Source organism: Dama dama, chromosome 15 (assembly GCF_033118175.1).
Source record: "Dama dama isolate Ldn47 chromosome 15, ASM3311817v1, whole genome shotgun sequence".
NCBI classification, from domain to species: Eukaryota; Metazoa; Chordata; class Mammalia; order Artiodactyla; family Cervidae; genus Dama; species Dama dama.
The window spans coordinates 96,442,467-96,468,364 of record NC_083695.1 but is presented as its reverse complement, the minus strand read 5'-3'; the positions used below and the strand labels follow the sequence as shown (position 1 = coordinate 96,468,364).

The 25,898-nt window shown below is 60.8% G+C and overlaps 1 protein-coding gene across 2 annotated transcripts in view; it reads right to left on the bottom strand.

Moving 5' to 3' along the window:
• Positions 1-25,898, bottom strand: part of INPP5A (inositol polyphosphate-5-phosphatase A) — a 152,652-nt gene that overhangs the window by 34,269 nt on the left and 92,485 nt on the right. For both annotated transcript variants that reach the window (XM_061162949.1, XM_061162948.1), the window contains exons 5-8: positions 19,703-19,766; positions 10,870-10,973; positions 3,172-3,224; positions 1,061-1,180 (exon numbers count right to left, since the gene is read on the bottom strand). In XM_061162949.1, the coding sequence (XP_061018932.1) occupies positions 1,061-1,180; positions 3,172-3,224; positions 10,870-10,973; positions 19,703-19,766 (341 nt within the window). The remainder of the gene's footprint in view (positions 1-1,060; positions 1,181-3,171; positions 3,225-10,869; positions 10,974-19,702; positions 19,767-25,898) is intronic.

Here is a 25,898-nt window from a genome sequence, read left to right as displayed (position 1 = left end):
GGCCACTGAGAGGGTCACCCCTCCCAGCGGGGCTGCTCCCGAGTCTGCCGTGACTGCATGCGCCCCTCCCCCTGGACCAAACAGCCTGTTTCAGCTGGGCTGCAGGCCGATGCCCCCGAGGGCTGACCGCCCGGAGCCTCAGCACCGACCCGGCCATGCTAGCGCCCAGCTACCCTGGCATCAAGCGGCAAAGGCTCGGGTCCAGCGTGCTGTCCCTGCCTCCGGTGATCGACACCCAGCTCAGGCCATGGCTGGACGCCCAGCTCCGAGGAGAGCTCGCTGTGGAGGCGGCAAGGGCAGGTAGACCCCCGTGTCCCCCACGTGCGGGGTCTCAGGGGCCGGACGGACCTCAGGGACCCTGGGAGTGAGCTGGTGACCACTGCCTCATCCCAGGGCACAGAACCCTGGCCTCCCACTCCATCCAGGGCGCGTCCTGACCAAGCACAACTTGGGGGCTGGGCGGGCCGGCAGGGCGCTGGGGAAACTGGAGACGCTTCCCAAGACCAGGCGGGCCGGGGCCCCCGAGAGTGGGGGCTGTGCAGGGGGGGCTCGCAGATGCTGGGCTCTGGCAAACCAGGCCTAAACGGCGGATTAGCTGGGGTGAGACTGCCTCTCCCTCCCAGATGACAGCGCGTCGGCGCTGACGTGGCGGAGGTCACGGGAGATCACCGTGGACAGACGAGGACCAGAGGGCCCAGGTGGGGCCCTGCGCACTGGCTCCGATGGGGCCGGGTGGCCACGAGCCGGGGCAGGAGGTGGAGGCCGGCGTCCTGAAGCCCACCGAGGTGGCCTCCCCTCTGGTCAGGGGCCCGAAGCTCGGACCAAGAAGCAGGGGCAGAGCGGGGAGGGAGGCGGCACTCAGCGGGCAGGGGTCAGAGGGCAGAGGTCAGGGGTCAGCGGGCGGGGGCGGGGGTTGGGCCAGGGCTTGTGCTTTATCCCCGGGCTGACATTTGTCAGTTTGTATTTTTGGTAAACAGGGGAAAGCAAGCTATGACAAGGTGGAAAGCCAGCCTTGATCCTCCCCAGAGGCGGGCGGGCGGGGAGGCCCCTCAGCACTCACCTGTCGAGCACGTAGCCCAGGGCCTTGTGCCGGATCCCCGAGTACACAGAGGGGCTGGTCTCCCAGGCAACCAGGTTGGAAGCATCATGGAAGAGATGGATGTTCACCAAGTCGAAGGCACTGCGGGGACAGACAGGAAGCTCAGGACGCGGGCTGGAGCTGCTGGGTCCCCTGGGCGGCCCCCTGCCATCCCACCCCGCTCCCCGAGCAGGTGCCGCCAGGCTGCCTGGGGCAAGTCCTCCTCTGACGTGTGGTCGGATGACACGCTGGACTCACGCGCGCGAGCCCTCACACAGGAAGGACCCACACACAAAGGTCACCACCAGCGGCAAAGGGGCCCAGAGAGGATGCTAGGACCGTTCCCCAAAACAGAGGGGCGGGGAGGACGGAGAGGAGCAGGGAGGACAGAGAGGACGGGGAGGACGGGGAGGAGTGGGGAGGGTGGGGAGGAGCGGGGAGGAGCAGGGAGGGTGGGGGACAACGGGGAGGAGTGGGGAGGGTCCGGGAGGAGCGGGGGGCGGGTGGAGGAGGACAGGGAGGAATGGGGGGGTGGGGGAGGATGGGGGAGGGAGGGGGAGGGAGGGGGAGGACGGGGAGGAGCAGGGAGGACGGGGGAGGAGCAGGGAGGGTCGGGGAGGATGGGGGGGGAGCGGGGAGGGTGGTGGATGATGGGGAGGAGCGGGGAGGGTCGGGGAGGACGGGGGAGGTGTGGGGGTGGGGAGGATGGGGGAGGACAGGGAGGAGCGGGGAGGGTGGGGGAGGACAGGGGAGGAGTGGGGAGGGTGGGGAGGAGCGGGGAGGAGCAGGGAGGGTGGGGGACAACGGGGAGGAGTGGGGAGGGTCCGGGAGGAGCGGGGGGCGGGTGGAGGAGGACAGGGAGGAATGGGGGGGTGGGGGAGGATGGGGGAGGGATGGGGAGGATGGGGAGGAGCAGGGAGGACGGGGGAGGAGCAGGGAGGGTCGGGGAGGATGGGGGGCGGAGCGGGGAGGGTGGGGGAGGACGGGGGGGGGGAGCGGGGAGGGTGGTGGATGATGGGGAGGAGCGGGGAGGGTCAGGGAGGACGGGGGAGGTGTGGGGGTGGGGAGGATGGGGGAGGACAGGGAGGAGCGGGGAGGGTGGGGGAGGACGGGGGAGGAGCGGGGAGGGTGGGGGAGGACAGGGGAGGAGTGGGGGGGGCGGGAGGACGGAGAGGAGTGGGGAGGGTGGGGAGGAGAGGGCGGGGAGGAGCTGGGCGCTTGCCCAGGCCTCAGCTCCCTACGTAGCTGGCCGTGCACCCGAAGGCCCCATGCGGGTCAGCACTCCGTGTAGAGGGTCGGGGCACTGGGGGGTTCAGTTCACTCTGCAGAAGCAGCCGTGAGCTCACAGTCCCTGCGAAGCCTTGGGGAAAGACCACGGCCCACGTTTCCTGCGGGCCTGCAGGGGCGTGGGGAGGCTGGGTGGGCCCGTGAGTGCCAGGAGCCCTGGGGCATCGCTGGGGCCTGTGTGGCTCACAGCAGAGGGGGCGGGTGGGTTCCATGTCCCCTGCGGAGTCGGGGCCACCAGGCCCTGAGACCCAGCCTGACAGCACGCCCCCCGCCCCCGCCCAAGCACATGGAGGAAGCTCCAGCTCTCTGCTCTGGCCGCATGGTGACCACTGAGCCCAGAGCCCCTCCCTGGGCCATGGGCGGCAGTCGGGGGCCGGGTCAGGAGGCTGCGGCGGTCTCGGCTCCTCCCACCCCAGAGCTCTGGGACCCCTGCCCAGGGGACGCCCCGACTGCGTGCTGCCCCAGCAAGGGGGTCGTGTGGACATGGGGGGCGGTCCCAAGGAGGGGCCGCAGCGGTCAGCCAGCGGCAGGCTGGGCCTCCCCCAGCGGAGCACTCGCAGTGCCGACCCAGGAGGACAGGCACACGCCGCGTGGGTGGGGCGCAGGCTCCTCAAGGTGCCCTGTCCCGGGGCGGGGTGGGGGGGGCGCCCAACTTCCCGAGGGACCCCCACCCATGCTCAGAGTGCTGCTGGCCATGCGGCCTGGGCCTCTTGGCCACGCTCGGGGTCCCCGGGCATCGCAGGGCTCACCAACCCCGTCCGGCCGGGGAAGGGGGGCGCTGGCCGCAGGGGCTGCGGAGCACATACCAGTCTGCCAGGCACCACCGCGTCCGGAGGAAGCCTTTCCGCGACCACTTGCACTAGAAGGCAAAGAGGCCACACTGGTCAGTGGGGGCGGGGGAGGGAGGGAGGCCCGCGACGGCTCTGTGATGCCGCCGTGCTGGGAGCGCGGGCCACAGCAGCGTCAGCGTGACCCAGACGGCCACGCGGGGCCCTTCCTGACCCCCAGGCTGCAGCCTCATGCCGGCACGGCTTCCTGGAACATCTGCCTTCCCAGAACAGCCCAGGGCTGGTGCCCAGGAGGAGTGTGGGGAGAGCCCGTGGGGACAGGCAGGGGGCAGGGGCGGGGGCCAATGTGGTCCCAGCGCTGCGCCCGTCCAGGGAGGCAGGGGCTCCAGCCTGGCCACTGAGCGCAGACACCCAGCTCAAGGGCCTCCCCTCACCACCCACCCAACAGCCAGACTTCATGAGACACCCGCTCCAGCTGGTAGACCCCATCCTCTGCACGGCCTGGGCAGGCCAGGTCACAGCGGCCTTGAGTCTGGACGAGTCTTTGTCAGGACCCTGCCTCACTGGCCTTCTCTCCGACCACGGCTGGTTAGAACCACCTCGCTGGTTGGTGCGGCTGCTGCGGGACCTGGGAGCCCCTAAGGTTGAGAACGGCACCCAGGGTCACGTGGGCGTGGTCACCCGCAGGGGCCGGGGGGCCGGGGCAGGTCCTCGGGGGGCCCTCGCCCTCTCCTAGCGCCAGAGCGGGAGGCGGAGCGGGGTCTTCAGGTGCACCAGGCATTGGTGCCTCCCCGCGCCCCGGTGGCCTCTCCAGAGAAGCAGTGACTGACCCTCCACCCTCTGCCCCTGCAGAGAATGGGAGGTGGTCATCGCCACCCCGCTGCCCTCGGGCACGTCAGGAAACCAGAAGCCGCAGTGCAGAGCGGCCCTGCCTCAGAGGCCCGGCTTCTGGGCTCAGGGCGAGCCTTCGGAAGCAGGACCAGGGTCCGGGCCCCCAGAGTGGCCTGCGGTCCGCACCCACGTGGAGGGGGCTGGGGCATCCGAGCAAGAGCTCCTGGACGTAGGTGCCTGTTGCAAATGGAGGCAGGGTGCGCGGGCGGAACTGGGTTCTCCCCTGCCTCCCACTGTCCCGTCCACCCTTCTGGGCTCCCTGGCCATCGCCACCTTCTCCAGCCCCCGTGGCGTCCGGGGGTGGCCGGCTGCCCCCCGGCACCCACCCCGACTCTCAGAGAGGCCCTCGCCCCTGGAGAGGAGACCACGGGGGTCGGGGGTGGGGGCACGCCGTTCAGCTGACAATATCAAGTCCCCGCTCAGATGCCCCGTTAATAGGATTCCTTTACCAGCAGATGGATTGCGCACACAGGCGGCTTCATCTACTAAAAGACGACATAAATCTCGGTGAGAAAAGGGAGGCTGCGGGAGGTTATCAGCACACAGGCCCCGTGAAAGGCCCGCCTCGGAGCATTAGCGGAATTAATTCATCTTTCATAAGAGCTCGGAGCGGCCCCGTGATCTATGGCAACAAGCAATTTCTCACTACGGGCTTGAGGAAAAAAAAACGCCTCAGCCCCAATCGACTACACAAATCTGCTTTTTAAAAATGGTCTCGCATTATCTGAAGTGCTGCTCCCAGAGGTAGTGTTTGAAACGCATGTCGAGCCAAAAAAACCCGTAAATCAGCGGGGAGAGTTCTGTTAGTTTTAGACGCGGTGGGCTGTAATTATTTGGAATGGCATTATGCCTCCATCATGGTAATTACATTTAGATTATCCTTAAGCGGTGGTAATAAAAGAAAGAGAAATCAGTCTTACACTAATTCCCTCCCCCAAAGTGTGTCTGAATGAAGCGGCCGGGCGGGCCTGCCTGCAGAGCAGGAGCGCCTGCCGAGGGCCGGCTGACCCCACGGGCCCCTGGGGAGCCTCCGGTAGACACGTGGTCCTGCCAGGGGCCCTGGGGTTTCTCACACCCGAGAAATCCCGGACTATTGACAGAATGGTAGAAGCTTGTGTGTTTTTCTCAATAAGATTTTCCTCCCGTTAATTCATCAAGATGAAAGGAAAATGAACAAGTCCTGGAAACTTAGACAACGTCAGACCCAGCAGACCACACACGTGGGCGATTCCGTGGGGTGGAACGGGGGCCCCAGGCTGGGGTCACCTCCTCCCAGGACACACTGCCCTGGTGCAGATATCTGGGTCCACACAGAGGCACCCCGCCTCCTTCCTCCAGAGACACACTCTGCCCTCTCTCTGTGGCGGGCAGGGGGGCCCCGCGGAGCCTGCAGCCTAGTCAGTCCCTCCCTCAGAGGGTGTGTGTGTGGGGGACCACGGCTGAGCCCCCAGCACGCCCACCCATCCACCTGCCCGCCTTCGCCCCCATCACGCCCCCAGGGCCTGGCAGGAGAGAGACGGCGGGGGGAACCCCGGGCACACTGGGGCCTGGAGAGGGAGAGACAGGGGGACCCCAGGCATGCTGGGCCCTGGAGAGAGAGAGAGATGGGGGGACCCCAGGCACGCCGGGGCCTGGAGAGGGAGAGAGACGGGGGGACCCCAGGCACGCCGGGGCCTGGAGAGGGAGAGAGATGGGGGCCCCAGGCACGCTGGGCCCTGGAGAGGGGGAAACGGGGGGACCCCAGGCACGCTGGGCCCTGGAGAGGGAGAAACGGGGGGACCCCAGGCACACTGGGGCCTGGAGAGAGAGAGACGGGGGACCCCAGGCACGCCAGGGCCTGGAGAAGGAGAGGGACGGGGGACCCCAGGCACGCTGGGCCCTGGAGAGGGGGAAACGGGGGGACCCCAGGCACACTGGGTCCTGGAGAGAGAGAGAGAGAGACGGGGGACCCCAGGCACGCCGGGCCCTGGAGAGGGAGAGAGACGGGGGGACCCCAGGCATGCCGGGGCCTGGAGAGGGAGAGAGACGGGGGACCCCAGGCACGCCGGGCCCTGGAGAGGGAGAGACGGGTGGACCCCAGGCACGCTGGGGCCTGGAGAGGGAGAGAGACGGGGGACCCCAGGCACACTGGGGCCTGGAGAGGGAGAGAGATGAGGGGACTCCAGGCACGTCGGGGCCTGGAGAGGGAGGGAGACGGGGGACCCCAGGCACGCTGGGCCCTGGAGAGGGGGAAACGGGGCGACCCCAGGCACACTGGGGCCTGGAGAGAGAGAGAGAGACGGGGGACCCCAGGCACGCCGGGCCCTGGAGAGGGAGAGGGGGGCGGACCCCAGGCACGCCGGGGCCTGGAGAGGGAGAGATGGGGGGACCCCAGGCATGCTGGGCCCTGGAGAGGGAAAGACGGGGGGACCCCAGGCTTGCTGGGGCCTGGAGAGGGAGAGATGGGGGGACCCCAGGCATGCTGGGCCCTGGAGAGGGAAAGACGGGGGGACCCCAGGCTTGCTGGGGCCTGGAGAGGGAGAGATGGGGGGACCCCAGGCATGCTGGGCCCTGGAGAGGGAGAGATGGGGGGACCCCAGGCACACTGGGGCCTGGAGAGGGAGAGACAGGGGGACCCCAGGCACACTGGGGCCTGGAGAGGGAGAGATGGGGGGACCCCAGGCACACTGGGGCCTGGAGAGGGAGAGATGGGGGGACCCCAGACATGCTGGGCCCTGGAGAGGGAGAGATGGGGAGACCCCAGGCACACTGGGGCCTGGAGAGGGAGAGATGGGGGGACCCCAGGCATGCTGGGCCCTGGAGAGGGAGAGATGGAGAGACCCCAGGCATGCTGGGCCCTGGAGAGGGAGAGACAGGGGGACCCCAGGCATGCTGGGCCCTGGAGAGGGAGAGATGGGGAGACCCCAGGCACACTGGGGCCTGGAGAGGGAGAGATGGGGGGACCCCAGGCATGCTGGGCCCTGGAGAGGGAAAGACGGGGGGACCCCAGGCTTGCTGGGGCCTGGAGAGGGAGAGATGGGGGGACCCCAGGCATGCTGGGCCCTGGAGAGGGAGAGATGGGGGGACCCCAGGCACACTGGGGCCTGGAGAGGGAGAGACAGGGGGACCCCAGGCACACTGGGGCCTGGAGAGGGAGAGATGGGGGGACCCCAGGCACACTGGGGCCTGGAGAGGGAGAGATGGGGGGACCCCAGACATGCTGGGCCCTGGAGAGGGAGAGATGGGGAGACCCCAGGCACACTGGGGCCTGGAGAGGGAGAGATGGGGGGACCCCAGGCATGCTGGGCCCTGGAGAGGGAGAGATGGAGAGACCCCAGGCATGCTGGGCCCTGGAGAGGGAGAGACAGGGGGACCCCAGGCATGCTGGGCCCTGGAGAGGGAGAGATGGGGAGACCCCAGGCACACTGGGGCCTGGAGAGGGAGAGATGGGGGGACCCCAGGCATGCTGGGCCCTGGAGAGGGAGAGATGGGGAGACCCCAGGCACGCTGGGCCCTGGAGAGGGAGAGACAGGGGGACCCCAGGCACGCCGGGCCCTGGAGAGGGAAAGACGGGGGGACCCCAGGCTCGCTGGGGCCTGGAGAAGGAGAGACGGGGGACCCCAGGCACACTGGGCCCTGGAGAGAGAGAGAGATGGGGGACCCCAGGCACACTGGGCCCTGGAGAGAGAGAGAGATGGGGGACCCCAGGCACACTGGGGCCTGGAGAGGGAGAGAGACGGGGGACCCCAGGCACACTGGGGCCTGGAGAGGGAGAGAGACGGGGGGACCCGGGGCACACTGGGGCCTGGAGAGGGAGAGAGACGGGGGGACCCGGGGCACACTGGGGCCTGGAGAGGGAGAGAGACGGGGGACCCCAGGTACACTGGGGCCTGGAGAGGGAGAGAGACGGGGGACCCCAGGCACACTGGGGCCTGGAGAGGGAGAGAGACGGGGGACCCCGGGGCACACTGGGGCCTGGAGAGGGAGAGAGACGGGGGACCCCAGGCACACTGGGGCCTGGAGAGGGAGAGAGACGGGGGGACCCGGGGCACACTGGGGCCTGGAGAGGGAGAGAGACGGGGGACCCCAGGCACACTGGGGCCTGGAGAGGGAGAGAGACGAGGGGACCCGGGGCACACTGGGCCCTGGAGAGGGAGAGACGGGGGACCCCAGGCACACTGGGGCCTGGAGAGGGAGAGAGATGAGGGGACTCCGGGCACACTGGGGCCTGGAGAGGGAGAGACGGGGGACCCCAGGCACACTGGGGCCTGGAGAGGGAGAGAGATGAGGGGACTCCGGGCACACTGGGGCCTGGAGAGGGAGAGAGACGGGGGACCCCGGGCACACTGGGGCCTGGAGAGGGAGAGAGACGGGGGACCCCAGGCACACTGGGGCCTGGAGAGGGAGAGAGACGGGGGGACCCGGGGCACACTGGGGCCTGGAGAGGGAGAGAGACGGGGGACCCCAGGCACACTGGGGCCTGGAGAGGGAGAGACGGGGGACCCCAGGCATGCCGGGCCCTGGAGAGGGTGCCCCGTAGAACAGAGCCTGAGGGTGAGGGGTGTGGGTGCCCTCAGAAGGGGCCACGGTCCCGGGAGGGGTGCAGGCCGGAGCCACAGCGGGCGGGCTGGGGGTGGGCCGGGCTCACGGAGGCTCTGGGTCAGGCGCCGGGCCCTCCCTGCAGGGAGTGGCCTCATCGGTGGGGCTCCTCGGCCTGCCCAGGAGGACACGGTGACCCTCACGGACGACCTTCTCCGAGGACTGCCACAGTCCCTGGCCGGGAGCCTCCGGGGACCCGGCTCCAAGGCCACAGGGCAGTGAGAGGACCCCAACCTCCGAGTCAGCTGCAAGCGACGGGGACGAGGGGCTCTGGGGGGTCAGCTGAGTCTCCGGGGTGACAGGGATGTACCGCACACGTCCGCTCCGGGCCAGGTCACCAAGCGCGTCCCGCCCTGGCGGGTGTGGAGTGGGACGACATCCCGGACACCAGGCAGCCCCTGGGGGCAGTGGCCGGGGCAGCGGTGCTGCGAGGGAACCGGCGGGCTGGGCTTCAGCAGAGCCTGCCCGCTGGCCCGGGTGCCTGCCAGTCAGGGGCCGCACTCGCCTCGGCCCGTCACGGTTCAGGAATCGAGTGCTGATTAAAGGAGAAAGTCGCAAAGAAAGATACTAAGCTAAAAAAAAAAAGAAAGAAAGATACTAAGCTGCTTGGGCGGGGTGGGGGGAAAGGGGGGGCTACCTCAAAGGCTCCCCACCCGGCCGTCAAGTCCTTACCCCGTGAGGCCCTGGGCCTAGCACTGCCCGCGGGCTGTCCAGCCCCTGCACTGACCAGGCGAGGTGCCCTGGCCTTCCCTGCTGGGTGCACGGACCCCGGACATCACCAGGGGTGTCAGGGTCCCCCCTGCAGAGAAGCTGCTGAAATACCAGAGCCTCCTACTTGGCCGGTTCAGGGCTGTCCCTTAACTGCCCCCTGGACCCCTGCAAGCTGGCTCTCCCCCTGTCAGAGGCCAGGACCCTCCCTGTGGTACTGCAGACCCCTCCACCAGCCTCCCCCGAATGGAAGCATTTCCACTGCCGTCCCTCTCAGGCCGGGGCCAGTGCTGGCTGCAGCGAGCCGTGGGGAGTCTGGATGGGGTGGGGCCAGGAGACAACTCGGCCTCTCAAGCTGACTTCTCAGCCTTGCCCTGTTCCCGGGAAGCTCAACCACCCTCCTGCTGAACGGGCTCTGGCCAACGGACTGGGGGGACTGCGGGGCTGAGCCGCATTGGGGTGGGGGGTGGGGGTCAGGGGAGGGGGTGCCCCAGCCACGCCCTCCCCAACCCACAGGGCAGAGGGGACAGCCCCCGGGGCAGGGACTGCGGCAGGCGGGGTGGATGGGCTGGGAGGCGGCCCCTGACATCAAGTCCTTGGCGGGGACAATGGATGGGGAAGCTGTGCCTGGCGGGATGAGGGGCTCATCCTTCATGGAAGCGGCCACAATTCCTTCACCGCAGGAGCGGGTCATAAAGCAAGTTAATAAAGCCATGGCCTTGCTGAAATCAGCTCGAGTGCCGGGTGCGGGGCGGGGGCGGGGGGGTGATGCTCCTCCAGTCGGGGGAGGGGGCGGGGTGATGCCCAGCTCTCCACGACCCCCAAGCTTCACAGGGTCACGTCCCACTCTGTGTCCACAGGCCCCCAGGGAAGGTGATCCGCCTGGTCAACCTGTGGATTTCACTGTCAGGAGGCTCTGGAGATGCTGGTTATTACAACATTCTCTAAAAGTACGGGGATCCAAAATTGTGTGTGCAGCGTAATGGCTGCATAAAAATAACAAAATTGTACAAAAGCGCCTGAAACCCACAGGAACCGCACCCAGGCTTTCTGTGTCCGAGCAGTGGCGAGAAACAACCCACACCTCCGTGTGCTCCCAGAGCTCTGGGGAGCAGGCACCCGGGGAGGGGGGAACCGCACCCCAGGGCTTTCCCTGTGGGAGCGTGGGGGCTGGTCAGCACCCTGGGGACGGGGAGAGCCCCCCGAGGGCCTGCACCCCCAGTCCCAGCGCTCCCGTCCGGAGTGTCACCAGCAGACCAACACGCTCAGCGAGGTTTGCTGGAAGCCCCAAGGGACAGTCCTCCTGCACCCTTGGGGGAAGGGCCTTCTGCCTGGGAGTGACGATGCCGGCTGACATCAACCACGGGTCCTCAGCCCTCACCCGAGGACACCCCGCCGAGCCCACCCGGGTCGAACCTCCAGCAGAGCAGGACGCCAGGGCATGGCAGCATGGGGGTGCGGTGGGGACATCCTGTCTTGGAGTGTGACGCGTTCGCGGCCCAGGCCTGCACTGGGCTGGCTGCCCCGGCGGTGACCTACCTCGGGGAAGTAGTCCTGCGGGAACTTCTCCTTCTCCAGCATGGGCGTGCTCTCCAGCGTGTCCGAGTAGATCTCCTTGCCGGTCACCTTCTTGTACTTCTTGGCTGGAAGAAGGCCCAGGGTGACTTCAGTTCTGCCCCCCACCCCTGGCTCAGGGCCACAGTGTCCACGTCCCACCCGGGCAGCCCCGTGCGGGGCGAGGGCTGCAACCCCGGGCAGGCAGCTGCTCCCAGGGACCCGGGGCCCATAAATCGCCATCCCCACGGCTGGACCCTGACCCTGGACTTCATCTCCCTCGGAGCGCCTGGCCTCAGGTTTACAGGGGCTAATTGGCTCCTGTGAGCAAACGGCTGCATTTGAAAGGGCTGTGGCGTTACCGTCCTCTCATGCTCAAGGTAAATTTATTTAATAACATTGATTTCCTCCTGCCATCACTCACAGCTAGGGAAGGGGAGTCCTTATGTGAGATTGGGTCGGGGGGGGGGCGCAGGCAAGGTGGCCGGGAGCTTTGGGCCCGCTCCCCGCCTGCCCGCATCCAGCCGACCCCCGCACACAGGGCCAGCACACCCAGGCCGGGATCACTCCCTTCACAGACCATTGTCTCTGCATCCGCCATGGGGCTAAACGCACACTGTCACTGGGCCGGGGGCAGAAGGCTGCGAGCTTCCCCCAGACACCGGCAGGGTGCCTGGCTGCAGGAGGGCCTGCTGAGACCGCCCCGGGGAGCCCCCACCGGCTGCAGGGACATCACGCTTCCCCTGCTCCCTGGGGGCCGTGGGGAGGGCCCTGGGTGCTCAGGCGGAGGATGAGCTGCCCTGCCAGAGTGCCCCGGGTCCGGCCCCGGGTCCTGCAAGCAGCCCCAGCTGGGCTCTATGGAGCAGCGCCCGCCCCTCGAGCCCAGGGAGCAGAGACGGGATGTGACGAGAGCCCCCCACCCGGGGCAGGGCTGCGCAGGGCCCGCCGCACCTCCGACCTTGTCCCCAAACCAGCGAGCCGGGCCCCTGCCGATGGGCACCTCTGCACCTCAACTGCCCCCCAGGTCCCCAGACTGCCAACTCCCAAGGCCCACGAGCTGGCGCCAGGGGGAGGGTAAACGGACAAGGGCCGAGAGAGGCCCGAGCCACCAGGACGGAGGGAGTCCACTCCCGAATGGGAGCACGGCGGCCAGTGCACAGGACGGGTGGGGTCAGAGCGGGGGAGGTCAGGGAGCCCGTGGGGCAGGGCGGGGCTGAGCCGGCGGAGGAGCCAGGGGCGGCCTGGGCCCCCGCGGCATCTGCGGAGGGCACGGGCCACGTGGAGGCCCAGCCCCGGGGACACCCTCCTCCCGTTCGTCTGACCTCAGCAGTGGGAGGCGCTGCCCGCCGAGGGGCCTCCAGGGGAGCAGGGCCCGCACGTCCAGGCGCCCTACACGGGTGTTTATCCCGCCTTCCGAGGGTCCTCTCGGCTGACAGCCATGGCCTGGGTTTGGCCCAGACCTGAGAATAAAGGAAGTTCTTTCTAAAGGTCTGCTCAGGACAGGGATCCTCGGATCAAAGCTGAGTCCTCGCCACAGCCAGCCCGGGGCATTGGCTTGTGTGCTGCATGGGGTGGAGGCCCCCAGAACGGACATCCTCAGGATGGACGGACGTCCTCAGGACAGACGGATGTCCACAGGACAGACGGACATCCATGGGACAGACACCCCCGCCCTTGGCGCGCCAGGCGGGCACAGGTGTGGGACCAGCCTGGAGGCTCGCCAGAAGGAGGGCGGGGGTGGGGGCCACGGCAGGAGGCAGTTCTGCTGAGATGAAACCTGGGTCCCTTGAGGAAAGAGGAGACTGGGGAGGGGTGGGTAGGAGAAGACCTTGGTCTTTCTCAAACAAGTAAGATTTTATTTTTAGAGCAGCTTGGGGATTACAAAAACTGAGCTGCAAGTGGAGCGTTCCCGTCCTCCTGCAGTTCAGGAGACCCAGGTTCAGCCCCCGGGTGGGGAAGGTCCCCTGGAGGAGGGCACAGCAACCCACTCCAGTATTCTCGCCCGGAGAATCCCAAGGACAGAGGAGCCTGGTGGGCTACAGTTCCCGGGGTCACAAAGAGTCAGACACGACTGAGTGACTAACTCACTTTCACAGCTTCCCAACAGCCTGCATTGGTGGGCTCGTGCGTGCTGGGGGTCCCGACAAACGCAGACATCACAAATGCACCTATCCACCACTGCAGCCTCACAGAGCACTTCCTCAGCCCTGAAACCATGCTCCACCCAACCCGGATCAGCCAGCCTCACTTCTGCTGCCTCCACTGTGGGTGGCCTTCCCCAACGGGCCACGTTCCCTCAGGAACACACGTTTGAGCTTCCTCCGTGAGTTTTTGTGTCTTGATAGTCATTTAGTTTTGCTGCTGGAAGATATTTCAAGTCTGGATGGCCCACAGTCTGTGTATTCCTTCATCTATGAAGGACACACTCTGGTTACTTCCAGTTTTTGCTAATTATGAAAAAAGATGCTATAAACATTTCTGTACAGGTCTGTGTGTTGTCATTAAGTTTTCCACTCATTTGGGTAAATCCCAAGAAATATAAGAGTGTGTCTGGCTTTGCAAGAAATCATCGAGCTGTGAACCGCAGAGGCTGGACCGTTTTGCTTCCCCACCAGCAAAGAGGGAGGCTTCCTGCTGCCCCACATCCCGCCAGCGTGTCAGCAGACTTCAGGTGTTCTCACAGGTGTGTGTGGGTTTTAACTTGCATTTCCCTGATGGCATATGATGTTGAATAGCTTTTCATCGCCCACTCCAGTGTTCTTGCCTGGAGAATCCAAGGGATGGCAGAGCCTGGTGGGCTGCCGTCTATGGCGTCACACAGAGTCAGACACGGCTGAAGTGACTTAGCAGCAGCAGCAGCTTTTCATCATATCTGTGTATCTTCTTGGGTGAGATTCTGTTCAAATCTTTTGCTGTTCAGTCGCTCACTCGTGCCTGATTCTTTGTGACCCCCTGGACTGCAGCACGCCAGGCTTCCCTGTCCTTCACTATCTCCCTGAGCTTGCTATAATTCATGTCCATTGAGTTGGTGATGCCATTCAACCATCTCATGCTCTGTCGTCCCCTTCTCCTCCCACCTTCAATCTTTCCCAGCATCACGGTCTTTTCTAATGAGTCAGTTCTTTGCATCAGGTGACCAAACTATTGGAGCTTCAGCAGCATCAGTCCTTCCAATGAATATTCAGGATTGATTTTCTTCAGGACTGACTGGTTTGATCTCCTTGCAGTCCAGGGGACTCTCAAGAGTCTTCTCCAACACCACAGTTCGAAAGCACCAATTCTTTGATGCTCAGCCTTCTTTATAGTCGAACTCTCACATCCATACATGACTACTGGAAAAACCATAGCTTTGACTAGATGGACCTTTGTTGGCAAAGTAATGTCTCTGCTTTTTAATATGCTGTCTAGGTTTGTCATAGCTTTTCTTCTAAGGAGCAAGTGTCTTTTAATTTCGTGGCTGCAGTCACCATCTGCAGTGATTTGGGAGCCCAAGAAAATAATGTCTGTCACTATTTCCATTGTTTCCCCATCTATTCTCCATAAAATGATGGGGCTGGAGGCCAGGATCTTTGTTTTTTGAATGGTGAGTTTTTTAAGCCAGCTTTTTTACTGTCCTCTTTCACTTTCATCAAGAGGTTCTTTAGTTCTTCTTCACTTTCTGCCGTGAGGGTGAGGGTGGTGTCATCTGCATATCTGAGGTTATTGGTATTTCTCCTGGCAATCTTGATTCCAGCTTGTGCTTCATCCAGCCGAGCGTTTCTCATGATGTACTCTGCATATAAGTTAAATAAGCAGGGTGACAATATGCACCCTTAATGTATTCCTTTCCAATCTGGAACCAGTCTGTTGTTCCATGTTCTATTCTAACTGTTGCTTCTTGACCTGCATATAGGTTTCTCAGGAGGCAGGTCAGGTGGTCTGGTATTCCCATCTCTTAAGAATTCCCCACAGTTTGTTGTGATCCACATGGTCAAAGGCATTAGTGTAGTCAATGAAGCACAAGTAGATGTTTTTCTGGAACTCTCTTGCTTTTTCTGTGATTCAATGGATGTTGGCAATTTGATCTCTGGTTCCTCTGCCTTTTCTAAATCCAGCTTGAACATCTGGTAGTTCTCAGTTCACATACTGTTGAAGCCTGGTTTGGAGGATTTTGAGCATTACTTTGCTAGCATGTGAGAAGAGTGCAATTGTGCGGTAGTTTGAACATTCTTTGGCACTGCCTTCCTTTGGCTCACTTTTAAATTGTGTTATTTTCTTATTGCTGAGTTTTAAAGAGTTCTTTTTTATTTGGATAACAGTCCTTAAGTGCCTTTTCAAATGTTTTCTCCCAGTCTGTGGCTGGTCTTCTCATCCTCTTAACAGAGAGAGAACATGGTTTTCACTCCAGTAAAGTCCAGCTCACAGTTTTCCCTTTCACAGAGCATGTTTTTGGTGCTGCATCTGAAGAGTCATCACTAAACCATCATTAAAACACCTACATTTCCTCCTATGTTATCGTCCAGGAGTTTTATAGTTTCACACTTTACAGTTGGGTCTCTGATTCATTTTGAGTTAATATTTGTGAAGGTGCAAGGTCTGTGACTAGATTCATTTTCCTCGCATATGGACAGACCCCAGCACCACTTGTTGAGAAGACTATCTTTGCTCTATTTTATTACTCTTGCTCCTTTGTTAAAGGTCAGTTGACTTTGTGTGTGAGGGTCCATTTCTGTCCTCACTATTCCGTTTGATCTATTTGTCTGTTCTTCCACCAACATCACGCTGTTTTGATTCCTGTAACCTTATAGAAAGTCTTGACGTTGAATAGTGTCAGCCCTCCAATCTTGTTCTCCTCCTTCAATACTGGGTTGGCTATTCTGGGTCTTTTGCCTCCTCTCCATATAAACTTTAGGATAAATTGGTCAGTACCCCCAAGAAAACTTTCTGGGACTTAGAACAAGCTTGTGTTGAACCTATGGATCAAGTTGGGAAGAACTTGACAATCCTGAATCTTCCTATAAACGAACATGGACTATCCCTCCACTTAGTTGGGTCTTCTTTGACTCCTTTAATCAGATTTCATAGTTTCTCTCATGGAGATATTGCACATATCTTTTAAAAATAATCTAATTCATCTTCGTATGGCCGTGCTGGGCCTCCACTGCTACACGGGCTTTTCTCTAGTTGCGGCGTGTGGGGGCTGCTCTGGTTGAGGGGCACGGGCTTCTCACGGCGGTGGCGTCTCTGGCCGTGGAGTGTGGGCTCTACGGTGTGCGGGTTCCGGCAGCTGCAGTTCTCGGGCTCTGGCGCACTGGCTCAGTAGGTGTGAAGCTTAGGCTCTGTTGCTCCGTGGCGTGTGGGATCTTCTCAGATCGGGGGTTGAACTTGTGTTTCCTGCATTGGCAGGAGTATTCTTTACCACTGAGCCACCAGGAAACCCCAATGTTGTATGTATTTTGTTAGGTTTATTCCCAAGTACTTTTTGGTATGTGAGCTAATGTAAATGATATTGTGTTCTTAATTTCGAGTTCCACCTGTTAAATGCTATCAGCGAAAGCCCTTAACTTATGCTTATTAACCTCACATCCTACACGCTTGCTTATTGGCACTCATTTCTGCTGCTGCTGCTGTTGATGTTAGTTCCTTAGGATTTTCTATATAAACTCGTCACCTAAGACGTAAGACAACACCTTCCTATCAATAAGACTTTTATGTCTTTTCTTGTCATATTACAGTAGCCAAGATTTCCAGTGTGACGTGGAAGAGAAATGGTGGGAGTGGACACCCCCGCCTAGATACTGACCTTAGGAGAAAAGCATCTAGATCTAGTTTCTCACTATTAAGCATGACTTCGTGCAGAATCTCTGTAGCTGTTCTTTACCAAGTTGAGGAAGTTCTCCTCTATTCCTAGTTTCCTGAGTTTTTATTAAAAATGGGTATTGGATTTTCTCAAATTTTTTCCTGCATCTATTGATATAGTCATGTGATTTTCTCTTTTAGCCTATCGATGTGATGGATTACATTGATTGATTTTTGAATGGTGACTCAGGCTTACATACCTAGAGTAAATCTGAATTGGTCACAGTGCATAATTTTTCTTATATGTTGCTAGTTTTGAGTTGCTAATATTGTCAATATGTTGAGAATTTTGCTTTGTATGTTCATGAGAGATACTGGCCTGTACTCTTCCTTTTGTGTAATACCCTTGTCTAGTCTTGGTATCAGGGTAATGCTGGCCGTGTAGAATGAATTAGAAAGTCTTCCCTCTGCTTTTACTTTCTGGGAGAGATTCTAAAGAATCGGTATAATTTCCTCCTTGAACGTTTAGTAGAATTCACCAGTGACACCATTTGGGCCTGAGACTTTCTTGTTTAGAAGGTTATGAAGTACTGACTGAATTTCCTTTAACAGATAATTCATATTATCTACTCCTCCTTGAATGAGTTTTGATAGACTATCTTTCAAGGAAGTGGGCCATCTAAGTCATCAAATCTACAGGCGCAGACTTGTTCACAATATCCCTATATTATCCTTTTAATGTCCACTGGATCAGTAGTGATGGTCCCTCTCTCATTTCTGATATTAATTTGTGCCTTTTATTCTTTGTTAGCCTGACTAAAGGTTTACCAATTTTACTGATTTTTTCAAAGAATCAGTTCCTGGTTTCATTAATTTTCTGTTCTGAGTGTCTGTTTTCAATTTCATTGCTGTGTGCTCTGATTTTCGTTGTTTCTTCTCGTCTACTTACTTTGGATTTAACCTGCTCCTCTTGCTTGCCCAGCTGTGACAGGAACCTGAGGGGAGGCTGGGACTGTCTATCTTTCTCCCCGCTGGCTGGGCCTTGATCAGACCCCAGTGGGCTGCATGCTAGTCAAGGGTTTTCCTTGAGGTCAGGCGTCTGGGAGGAACAGAACGCTCTGGGCGTTTCGAATTGCTACTCTCCTCTCCCTTGCCAGAGGCATGCAGGGATTTCCCTTCATCTTCATCCTGAGAACCTGGTGGGGCTCCTGGAGGCAAACCCACGAAGGGGGCCCTAAGGATGACCCTGCGTGGTCTCCCTGCCGTGACCTGACTGCATGATGGTCTCTGCTCATGGCTCTGACTCTCAGGCCTGCCCGGCCATCTCCCCAGCTTGAGGGGCAGCAGTCTGTCCCGTGACCTTGCTCCTCTGAGGGGTCTACGGAGAGTCACCTATTTACAGCCGGTTTGGATTGTCTCTTCTGTGAGGCTGAACTAACAACGTCCTCGCTTGTCACGTGTTGGACCAGAAACTGAAACCCCTTTCATCTGTCTCATCTCAACTTTCTAAGTAGGAAAATATCTGTTAAAACCCAGGCTGTCTGTTCTTTAAAGTGTGTTCAAACTGCACAAATCTGGATTACTTTTGCTGTAGCTCAGTTTCAGGCAGAAATGCAAGCCTTGAAGAGCAGGGGCTGGGGAGCAAGGGCCGGCGGCCACGCCTGCCCGAGACTCCGGCCGCGCCCACTGCTGTGGGTCGGTAGGAACACCCGCCACGCCGCGGCTTGTTGGCTCAGGGCATGACCACAGCCCGTGTTATCACAGTTCTTGTCAATGACAATGCACAGGTCTTGCTGGAGTCGAACGTACATCTAAGGTACAGCTGTAAAGAGACTGTGGGCTAACCAGGCACTTCATGATGACTTTGATGTAGTCATGCAGCATTTCTGCAAAGCCTTACTTGAAAAGGGGAGAAGCTCAACAGAGGGGGTGCCTGTCGGGCCAGAGGTGCAGGTTCCTTAGAAGCAAAGCCCTTCTGCTGCAGCTGCGCCTGGAGCCGCTGTGTCTGCATCCTCTCCCCACCTCGCTCACGGCCCTGCGGCCACGACACTCAACGTCCAGTGTCTGCAAGGGCGTGGGGAGAGCAGCCTGCTCCCTCCAGGTCTGTTGGCCGCTCTCAGCCCCTCGGTGGGGCAGCCAGGGGCTGCGTCTCAGGTGCAGAGAATCTGCAGGCAACGGCCTGGTGAAGACCTGCTGTTGGGACCCTGTTCTCAGGCTGATGGAATCACTGCTTCTCGGCCTGTGGGCACGCTCTGTCTCCAGAGTGAGTGGAGAGGATGACTATGAACAGACTGCAAGGCAGGCCGCTCCACAGTCCTCACCCCGGGAGGCATCGCAGAGGCCTGTTATCCAGTTCCACGGGCCTGGTGCGGCTCAGAGCGCTCGACGCTCAACATGCAGAGTCGAGCCCGCCTGCGCGGTCAGCGCACACGCACCCTGCAGGCAGACGCGTGGCCTCCACGCGTGGGCACTCGGGGCCCCGGAGACGCAAAGGGCTTGCCCAGTGAACACGGGCAGCGCTGTCCGCTCCGCCACAAACAGGCTCTCACCCGCTCTTTCCTGAAACATGTGGTCTGGCTGTGTTTTTCATTTTTCTCACTTTCTCACATTTGACAGACACACAGATACAAACCGTTCCCTTCTCCTCTTAACTCTATTACAGGAAAACCAGAGTCCCCAGCCTGAGCCGTGAGGGTGGCAGGGGTGTGGCCCAGGCCATAGGGGAAGCCGTCTGGGGCCAGAGGGGAAGGGCTGACCATCGAGGCTTCAGAGAAGACACAAAGCAGGAGTCCTCCCGAGTCCCTGCCTGTGACCATGGAAACCCTCGATCAAACCGGACACGCAGTCCTGTCGCAGGGATGCTGGGTGTCCTCCCAAGTCCCTGCCTGTGACCGTGGAAACCCTCGATCAAACCAGACACACGGTCCTGTCGCAGGGACGCTGGGCAGAAGGGGCCGGGAGAAGCCAGACCACAGGCAGCGGGCAGGGTCCAGCAGGACAGAAAATCCCAGAGGGTGTAAAGGACAGCGGGGCGTCTTACCTTTAAAGTCAAATTGGTAGATGTTTTTTAAGGATTCGTGAAGAAAGTAAAAGCTTCCTAGCGCCTGCAGAGTAAAAAGAGAAACCAAGTGAGCGGCGTGACAAGATTCTAAAGCGGTTTTGCGCAAGAAGGCGAGTCCAGCTCGTGGCGGCCAGTCACAGCCCCTAAGCCTTGGCGGCCAGCGCCCACACCTCTGGAGCTAGACACCCCACGCTCCAGCCTCGAGCCAGGCCCCCACGCCCAGCCCGCTGCCCGTGTCCACTGCGGGGCCACCCTGCAGGACGGAGCTGTGGCCCCCCTGCCCCTGAGCCGCTGACCACGAGCAGCACCACCAGCCGCCCGCCAGCACCGGGAGCGGCTCTGGGCGACCAGCTCAGGCCAGTGCACCCTCGGGAGAAGGCCAAGTGCAGGCCTGGGCTGGGAGGGATGGGGCACCCGAAGCTGGAAGTTACTTGTTTACCTGGAATTCAAACTTCACTGGGGGTGAGTGCACGCGTGCGTGTGTGTCTGTGTGTGATGGGGACTCAGGCGTGTGGTCAGTGGCTGGGGCTCACACAGGCACAGAATAAACAGCCCATGGGCCGCTCACCTGACCCCAGCTGTCACCAGCTGCCCTGAACCCTCCCCGAGAGGAGTCGCAGCCCCTCCATGCGCATGCTCGAGGCCCGGCCTCTGCTTTCTGTTCTGATCTCGGGCAGCCCCTCCGAGAGGAGGCCTCGAGCAGCAGGGGACCCCAGGAAGTGCCAGGACCACACCCGCCAGCGAATCCTAACAGCTGCTCTGCTCACGCTGGCCTGTAAATGGGCATCCTTTTATCTCTGTGAGGAAAGCCTAAGTAAATAAATGTGATTGCAAACATTTGAACTATTGCCTCATTGAATGCAATAAAGCTAATATAATATTAAGAAGTTTATGATAAATGGAAAATAAATTGCCAATGTAGGAATAGAAACTGTAATTCATGGAGTCAGAAAATCCATAATTAGCTCTAATGAATATTTCAAGTCAAAGTGCCACCCAACTTTTCTGACATCTAACCGACCCCATCGATGCAGTTCAGGGCCCGTTTGTCAGCAGCTGCAAGGACCCCTGGAGGGGAGCGAGCAGGACGGGGCGCCGGCCCGCAGGTCCTCTGACCCCACACCTGTCAGCAGTGTTCGTCTTGTCGGAGAGTATTGACTCCTTGCCTGCTTTGCTAGAAACAATTAAAATGCTTTTTACATATTTATAAACCTGACTGTCAGGAGTGCTTATTAATTCTCCACTAGTGAAACACAGGCCAGCCACTGCTGTGTCCACTGGAGCTCAGGCACGGGCAGGAGCCCTGACCGAGGGCAGCAGCGCGGCCTCAGGGGCAGACTCGCCCGGAGGCTACGGGGATCCAGCGGCCAGAGTTCTCGGGGCAGGGCTCTGAAGGGATGCAGCATGAACCTGGAGGCACGAGGAGGAGCTTCTCCCATGCCTCAGCTCACCTTCTCGGTTTTCTGTGGTATCTTTCAATAAACGGAAGTTTTTACGTTCAAGGCAGTCAAACGAGTCGACATCTCCTTCACGGCTTTAGGCTCCCGTGCTTTGTTTGGCGAGAGTTCCCTGTGACTCCACAACAAGCCTCGGTGCTCTCTGATACCCGGGCTGATCAGAGGAGGCAGCGTTTCCCCGGAAACCAGCAGCATCCAGCTTCACGTGAGAAGAGGCTGGCGAAGCAGGTAACGCCCGAGATGGCTGAGCATGGCCGTCCTCGGGCTGGAGGCCAGCGCGGCCAGAGAGGCTGTGGTGAGGGGGGCGACTGGAGGGCGGGGGCAGGGCCGGGCTGAGAGGGAAGAGGCGTGAGGCTGCTTTTTCCAACACCAGGGACGTATCTGTGGGCAGGGCACAGGCGCCCGGTGCTACCTCATCCACGCCGATTCCATCGTTCCATCCATGTGGTTCCCCATCATTCACGAGAAGGCCACACTTCCATCTATCCCTGGGGTCTGTTCTCTGGGCTCTCAGCTCTTCTCATCGGTCTATTTCTAACAGCATTTTCCCCTAGTTCAGCTTTATAATAAGTCTTCACATTCAGTAGCATAGATAAATGCCCCGTTTTGCTTTTCTTCACAATTGCTTTCGTTATTTTTGGCTGTCTGTACTTCCAAGCGAAACTCCCCAACAGCTGCCAAACTAGACCCAGACATCCTGCTGGGGTCAAGGTCTCACCCAAAGACTGCCCTGGGGACAATGGACATCTTCACAGCACTCGGTCTCCCTTCCCGTAAAGGCAACACGCCTTGAACCACACTCAGGTCTGCTTTATAGGTGGTTAAAGTGGAGCACTGCTCTAAGAGGGTGTAAAAAGTCAGGCCAGCCTTGCACTCCTGGCCCCAGGCTGGCTTGATCACAACGCATGTGCTCACGCTCGCTGGGTTCTGGCGGCTGGACTGCGTCCCGGACCTTCGCCTGCTCCCGGCCTGGTCCTCTTCCTCACCATCCGGTGACTTCACTGAGCCGAGTCTGTGACGGCCCACCTGTGAGTCAGAGTGAGGCTTCCCGGGACCCTTGGCATCCCTGCAGCATGGACGCCTGACCCCGCAGAACACCACCCCGGGGGCCCTGCTCCGACTCCACAGGCAGCCGCACAGGCCCCGTCTCCCAGCTGCCAGCTCCAGCATGGTGCCGCCGGGGGTCAGCCTCGGGTTGACCTCGGACACGCAGCTCCCCTGCTCACGTCCCATGGACTCGGAGCCCTGCGGCATGGCCCCTGTCTCCCTCTGGAACCCCAGCCCTCCCTGGATGGGGAGTGCCCACCACCACGCCCTCCCCGAACGGCCCCTCCCCGTGTGACCGCCGCTCACGGCAGTGCTGGCCCTCTGTCCCGGCTCCAGGGGGGCCCTGCCTCCCGTGCCGCTGTGGTCCCTGCACTCCTGCCCCTCCGCACCCCCCACCCCCGCCCGCTGCAGGGCCACCAGAAGCCTGGCCCTGTCCCCCTCTCTCCGGTCACCGCCCTCACCACAGCCCCCCGGCTCACACAGCCCTGGCCACGCTGGCCTCTGGCCCGAGGACGGCCAAGCTCTGCCACCACAGGTGTTCCTGTTTCGCCACCTTCCTCTCGCGTGAGCCCTGATGCTGCACGTTCCCATAGAAATGCTGCCTCCTCTGAGCAGCCCTCCCGGACTGCAGCCCCTACACAGCACCCCCTTCTGTGGTGCTGCCCACTCTGGCTGTGTGCTTATTTCCTTCTCAACCAGGAGGGGAGGGAGCTCCCTGAGGGGGCCTGGTCACCTCTGAGTCCCCAGCACAAGGCCTGGCATGCGGCAAGAATCACTGGACAGAGTGAGACACAGAGGCGTACCCCCCACCTGCCCAGGAGACGGTCCACGGCTCGGAGCCAGCGTGCCACAGGTCTCAGAGGACAGCCCAGCCCCAGCTTCACAGCGGCTCCGAGAAGCCAAGCCCGATGCACCGAGTCACACGCCTTTACCAACAAGGGGAACGACCCTCTCTCTCACAAGGGGAAGCCCCCAGACTCCTGGTTTTAAAACAATTTAACAGATTGAGTAATAAATCAAAGCAAAGTTACTGCAACATTCATTAGATTATAAACAATAATAAATGAAACAAGGCTTCTGCTTCAATCAATGCAGAGCTTCATTGATCTTCTCTGGCATAATAAACTCACGGATGGCCAGCCTAATTGAATGAGGCAGCTTGACTGTCCATGCTGGCCTGCATCACCGGAGGGCGGCCTGCAGGAAAGGCTGCACACAGGTGTCACCGTCACGGCGCCCGTCCCCGAAGAGCTGGTCTGTAACCCTCGCAAATGAGAACTGACTTGTTCACAAAGTGCCGACTTTCCAGGTCAGCCCCTGGGCTGCACCCGGAGTGACGTCCAGGCCCCCGCTGACCTCCGCAGCCCGCCCGTGCCAGGGACCCGTGTAATTTCATTTTGTCTCCTGCCCGACGGCCAGCATCAGAAGTTAATCAAATTGGCTGTCCATTGTATTCATCTACGTACAAAGCTAATGATATTCTGCTGCTGAATTAAAAAGCATTTTATAAAGCGTGCACCATGCGCTGAACCCTCTCACAGCCCAGCCCTGCTGTCCCCACTCAGGCTGCCCAGAGGGGCAACAGTCACTCAGCATCCGCTGCCCCCGGCAGGCCCCTCGAGGTTAACGCGCCGTTGACATGTCTGATCACTGCGGCAAGGAGGCCGACATGTCACCAGGCCCTGCAGACACGGGCCATGGAGAGGGCACATCACCAGGTCCCCAAACTGCAGGGACACTGGTCCCAACCCACCTGGGCAAGGCCCCCTCGGGCCAGGACAGCCCTGCCAGGGCGCCAGCCCTGCAAACCCCCAGGGCCCCCTCGGGCAGTGAGGAGTCCGGCCTGAGAGCCTGTGGGCGGGGTGAGGCTCGGGACGGTGACCAGGACTCTGGACAGAAGGCCAGCTTCTGAGCAGGGGCACTGTCCCCGGGATGTCCTGAGAACAGACAGGGCCTGGGCGACGAGCCCAGGGTTCCTGCCGGCAGCTGGAAGTGGATGCCACCATGGCCTGAGGTGGGGATGGCTCAGAGGGGAGGCGTTCAGCTTTGGATGAGCTGAGGCTGAAATGGCCCCAAGACGCCTCCCAGGGGTGGCAGGCCTGGAGTCCAGGACAGAGGTCCAGCCCCGATGTAAATGCAGTGGTTGCCGTGTGCAGAGTCCTCAGCAAAGGTGCTGCGCTCCCGGGAGAACCAGAGCCAGGGCGAAGGGCAGGGTCAGCGAGGGCCCAGGGGTCGGGGGGCGGGCAGGGGTGACGGGCGGTCCTCAGGGACACGCAGGGATCAGCGGGGGTCAGGCACGGTGGGGAAGAGGCAGGGCAGGAGGTGTCCTGGAGCCGAGTCTCCAGGGCGCCGGGACACTGAGGGCTTGGGAAGGGGCGCTGACCCTGGGCCCAGCTCGCGGGCAGGGGCGACGTGCAGGAAGTTCCGGCTCGAGGGACTCCTCGCAGCCCGTGGCCCAGTCCGGGGACTCGGGACTCCCCAGACCCACACGGCACCTGGGGACACCTCAGCTGTCCCGTCCATGGCCCAGCCCGCCCCCCTGCAGAATCACTCGTCTCACTCAGCACAGTATCTTGGACCTCGCTTTTCAGAAGGGAAAGGCTCCTGACTCCGCCTGACTTAACAGGTTACAGGGGCCGCCGCCCGGCCGTTGGTGGGAGAGTAAACCTGTCCATGAGAGAATTTCCTCCCTGGTGGTGGAACACTGCAGACCCGGAGCCCCTCAGCGAGCACCCCCAGACCACCTTCAACCCCTATCTCCATCTCATCCTCTCAAGAGAAGAGTCCTTTGCAGTATGAATGCTCTTTTCAGCAATACTTTGCAAACGGAAAGCTTGGATAATAAGCAAAGAAAAACATCAGACTTAAAATGCCTAGTCTTGTTTATGAGATTCGTTGTCATATTCCCCATGTCTAAATGATCAGCAAAGCAAATCGATAAACTTTTATGCCAATTAAATTACCCAGAGAGTTTGCATCGTAATTAAAGCAGCTCTGACTTCATCTTTCGTCTTCTGAAAATCTTTAGCTTTTCAATTACAATTTTGTTCTTAATGAGTGTTCTGGAGAAACAGGCTATGCACATCAGGGACAGAGGACGGTTAAGGGAAAACGCGCCACAGCGCCCCCAGCACCGGGCTACGCTGTTTATAAGACGCGTGCGCCGTGGAGACGCCTGCGCGTTAAACGCTACGAGGAAGGTTTAACCTATTCTCAAACTTCACCCCCACTGGGAAACTGCCATCTACTTCTGCTTCGAATAACCTAACGCCGCCCCCATTCCACAGAGATGCTACCACAGCAGCACCCGCAGAGGGCACGGCCCACGGCCCCAGCCCCTAGGAGGGCACCACCATCCCCTGCTGCTAGAGGGCCTCGCGCCTCCGTCTATGCCGCAGGCCGTCTCCCCACCGCTCGCCCCGCCAGGCCCGCCCTCCCCCGGCCTGCGCCCCCTCTCCCGCCCTTGCCGCCCAATGCCCACTGCCTTCTGGCGGCCTCTCCCTCCCACGAGGAGGGCGTCCTTCAGGGTGTGTCCCTCTGGACCTGCCCACTGCAGCCGACTCCTTTCCGGTTGGTTTCGCCCTCCATCCTGGACGCGGGACTCTCCGCTGGCCTCTCCCTCGAGGCGTGGCCGCAGCCATGGAGATGGCCCTCAGCATCACGGTCACCAC